Here is a 3,798-nt window from a genome sequence, read left to right as displayed (position 1 = left end):
TATATATATATATATATATATAGTTTTTAAAGTTTTTTGAGGTTGCTTAATAGAGATAAAATACCTTGGACTCATATCCAGTAAGAAATTTCATCTCTCGAGATAATTGTAGTACCTTATTGCAATTTCCTTCACTTGCAGCATTAATGATTTCTATATATTTATCCATAAATATTTTGTCATATGTTCTACATGCTCCGAAATCCAGTAAAATTAACTGTAAAGATATATCTGTTAATATTCTTCCATGATTAAATTACAAATATATAACTATGATATTAAAAAAAACCTGTTTTGTATCAGGATTGTAAAAAAAGTTGGACCAATTTGGATCAGTCTGCATGTATCGAAATTCGAATAATTCTTTTAGGATCAGGCGCATGAGCAGTTCACTTATATGTTCTTTAATTGTAACATCCATATTTATACATTTGTCAATAGGTATACCTTCTATCATCTCTGTTGTAAATACTTGTTTTGTAGAGAGATCGTCTAGAAATTTAATTCATATTATATATAAAAAATTGATTCCATACATCTTTTTTTTATTTACCTATATCACTTACCTATTACTATAGGAACATAATATTCTGGATAAGGCATTATTAACTCCTTATATTTTTTCGTACACTCTGCTTCTCTTGTATAATCCACTTCCCATGCCAGTTCCCGTTGTGCAACCTCCACTACATTATCTATAAACATTCCCTCTGGAAACATATTCCACACCTACAATGAACACACGCACATATTATATTTATATAATAAAGTTTACTCAGTAAAGTTTTTTGCAGGATACACGTAATACTGATCTGTGATATTATTACCTTCATTATGCCTATTAAATTTTCAATATCACTCTGAATACCCATAGCCACACCAGGATACTGAATCTTTATCGCTACATCTTGTTTATTCAATAATGTACCATGATGAACTTGTCCTAGGATATATTATATAATTAGAAGAGACCTCTTAATCTTAGTATTATATATAAATAAATATGAATAGTAACAAATCAATATATACCAATGGATGCTGCAGCAAATGGCTTTTCTTCAAAGAACGCCAATTTATTTCTCCAATTATGTCCAAGTTCGTTAGTCAACACTTTCTAGAAGGAATTATACGACACATTAAGAGATTGCTTTTTAATTTGTATATTTATATCATTTTGTTACCTCTACTTGCCAAGTTGGCATAAAATCAGCACTTTGTCTGACTCTTTCAAAAACTTTCTGCAATTCGGGATTTATGACAGTATTATCTTGGATGCTTAATATTTGACCAATTTTTAAAGCTGCACCTATATTTTGAAAATTATGAAAATTTTTAGTAAATAAACTGATAAAATTTTCATATATGTATATAGATACATAATATAATTGTGTATGTCTTACCTCTTACTTTACATAACGTTGAAACTATTCTTTCTGCATTAGCTTTAGTAAGGAACATATTGTCGACTGTATCTCCAATACTATGTCCCTTTAATCCCAATGTCCTTCGTGTATATTCTGCAGCAGTACCAAGACCAAGACCGATCCCTAAAGTACCAAAACTCACCATTCTTTGCAACCTTGTAGAAGGAACTTTTCTTTCTTTGGCAGTAGGTGATAGCTGTAATAGAAATTAAATAATGTAGTTAAAATGTTAATTAAAATGTGAATATAAATACATATAAACCAACTTAATAAAAATAGATACACAATGCAAAAAATAAAAATTTATTTTTATGATACTTACGCATTGCTTTGGTCTAACTGATAATTTAGCTTTTGGTTTTTCTTTAGAATTCATTTCCACATGTACATTTTCCTTTTCATATGTTTTAACTGTAGAAGAATAAGCAGAGCTTATAATACTGTTTTTAATCTTTTTCTCATGTTCTAATTCCAATTTTCTTAAGATTTCTTTGTCTTTATCAGAGAATTCTAAGTCAGGTATCTCATCTTTATCTAAATTACTAATAGTCTTGATTTTTTCCTTTACACTCATATATTTTTTTGTTGTGTCATTTTGCATGCCTTTTAAAGATTTTTCAGTTATAGATTTGTCTATATTGCGTTTTGGTAATATGACATCTCCATCAATAGGCAATTCTTTTGGATCTTTCGCGGTATTGTACACATATAACTTGCTTTCTTTCTTGGGGATATAATCATTACTTTTTATATCCAAAATTTGATTAGCTGTTATCTTAATATACTGTTTAATACCTTTCTCAACTACGTTTATACGTTCAGTTATTTCTCTCAAGTCTTTTATTATCTGTTTCTATAAAAAAAAGCAATTATAGTGAGAGACAATATATGTAAGATATTGTATGTTGTACTGACAAATCATTTAGATGTTTATCGCAAGACTTACAGGAACCTTACTTGGCTCTGTGTTAGTCAATGTTTTTCCTACAGCTTGTAAACACTTCTCCGGTATATCTTTTAAACTGGAGTGTGTGATTCTATATCTGATTGTATCCTCCTGATGTTTTATCAAAGTATTCGTAACCTTTTGTACTCCTTTGAGCACGTTAAGTAGATCGGAAACTTTGGATCGAGACATTTCTGAGAAATACGTAAATAATAATGAATAATAATGTTTTTTTTTAATATACTATATATTTAATATACTATATACAATAGTTTTGATAGAATATTTTAAAATAATAATAATGTCTAAAACTATAATGCGGTATATGAACTCTCTATCTTTGTCTCATAGAAGTGTAGAACCGAACATTAAGGTTAGCACGATTGTATATAAATTATAACGACATGAAAAATACGAATTCAGTATTTTAATGTGACACTAAAAATAACTTAACGATGTAGATCATAAAAAATAATTCATCTCTAAATAAAACAATTACGAATAAAACCTTTCGTGCATTATTCTACAGACTCGTTTCGGTGTATGCTGTTGTACTAGTTACTTATATGTTTCATGATTTCGCAATCTTAACCCGAGTACTTAATAACACTATATTGTACTATACTTTCTTTGATTGTATCATATATCGGATATAATTCAGTAACACCATTAAAAAATAATGCTTTTCATATCAATTGTAACATTTACAATTTACATTTTTCACAGAAAAATAAGTATCTTATATATATTTCTTTTATTAATATTATATTGGGATATTCAAAATTTTTTATTAAATTAAAATAACATGACTAAACAAATTTTAAAAATTGTTTTATTTGCTTTACATACATTTTCATTCAATTGGCGCTCTTTATGTAGAACTTTAAGAAAATTTACAGAAATTTCATAAATTCACTAACATTTCTTACGTATGTAATGTCAATAATAATTACGAATTTAACGCGATGTTTTACACAGATATCACACTGGATATATTCGACCATATTAAACATCACAGAAAAATTATCCTGACACGACATATTATTGCTACATATATATATATGTATATATGTATGTATATACATATATATATAAATGTTTTAAGAAAATTATCTCAAGTGCCTATTATTATTTCCTTACATGTAGCTTTATATAATACAAGCTCTACACGAAACCTATATTTCTTATTTTTATATAGATATTAGATATATACATAGTTATATTTTTATCTCTCGTTGTACCTTTATTTCTTCATATTCTACAAACATAAAAAAATTTTTTATACATTTAACTCTAATAGCTTTGGGATGGCAACTCTAACAATCTTCTTCCGAAGAAAAGTTAGCATTAATATCTATAGATCTAATGTGTGACTGTTATTCTATTTCGTGAATTGTGAATCTCTCAATAAGTTAAATAATAAATTGA

The 3,798-nt window shown here is 27.3% G+C and overlaps 1 protein-coding gene across 3 annotated transcripts in view; it reads right to left on the bottom strand.

Moving 5' to 3' along the window:
* The window catches only part of LOC108747354 (aarF domain-containing protein kinase 4), a 3,419-nt gene extending 460 nt beyond the window's left edge, over nt 1-2,959 (bottom strand). The window contains exons 1-10 of one of the 3 annotated variants that reach the window (XM_018484768.1): nt 2,879-2,959; nt 2,371-2,564; nt 1,747-2,277; nt 1,401-1,620; nt 1,182-1,306; nt 1,030-1,114; nt 828-943; nt 567-729; nt 290-492; nt 59-217 (exon numbers count right to left, since the gene is read on the bottom strand). In XM_018484768.1, the coding sequence (XP_018340270.1) occupies nt 59-217; nt 290-492; nt 567-729; nt 828-943; nt 1,030-1,114; nt 1,182-1,306; nt 1,401-1,620; nt 1,747-2,277; nt 2,371-2,562 (1,794 nt within the window). In that variant the 5' untranslated portion in view covers nt 2,563-2,564; nt 2,879-2,959. Of the gene's footprint in view, nt 1-43; nt 218-289; nt 493-566; nt 730-827; nt 944-1,029; nt 1,115-1,181; nt 1,307-1,400; nt 1,621-1,746; nt 2,278-2,370; nt 2,565-2,869 lie in introns of all 3 variants that reach the window. The other 2 variants (XM_018484766.1, XM_018484767.1) reach the window with 2 other exon arrangements.
* Between the last annotated feature and the right edge of the window lie 839 nt (nt 2,960-3,798).

This window comes from Trachymyrmex septentrionalis, unplaced genomic scaffold (genome assembly GCF_001594115.1).
Source record: "Trachymyrmex septentrionalis isolate Tsep2-gDNA-1 unplaced genomic scaffold, Tsep1.0 scaffold2, whole genome shotgun sequence".
Classification (NCBI taxonomy): domain Eukaryota; kingdom Metazoa; phylum Arthropoda; class Insecta; order Hymenoptera; family Formicidae; genus Trachymyrmex; species Trachymyrmex septentrionalis.
Note: the sequence above shows the minus strand (reverse complement) of the source record. Positions and strands in the feature narration are given on the sequence as shown.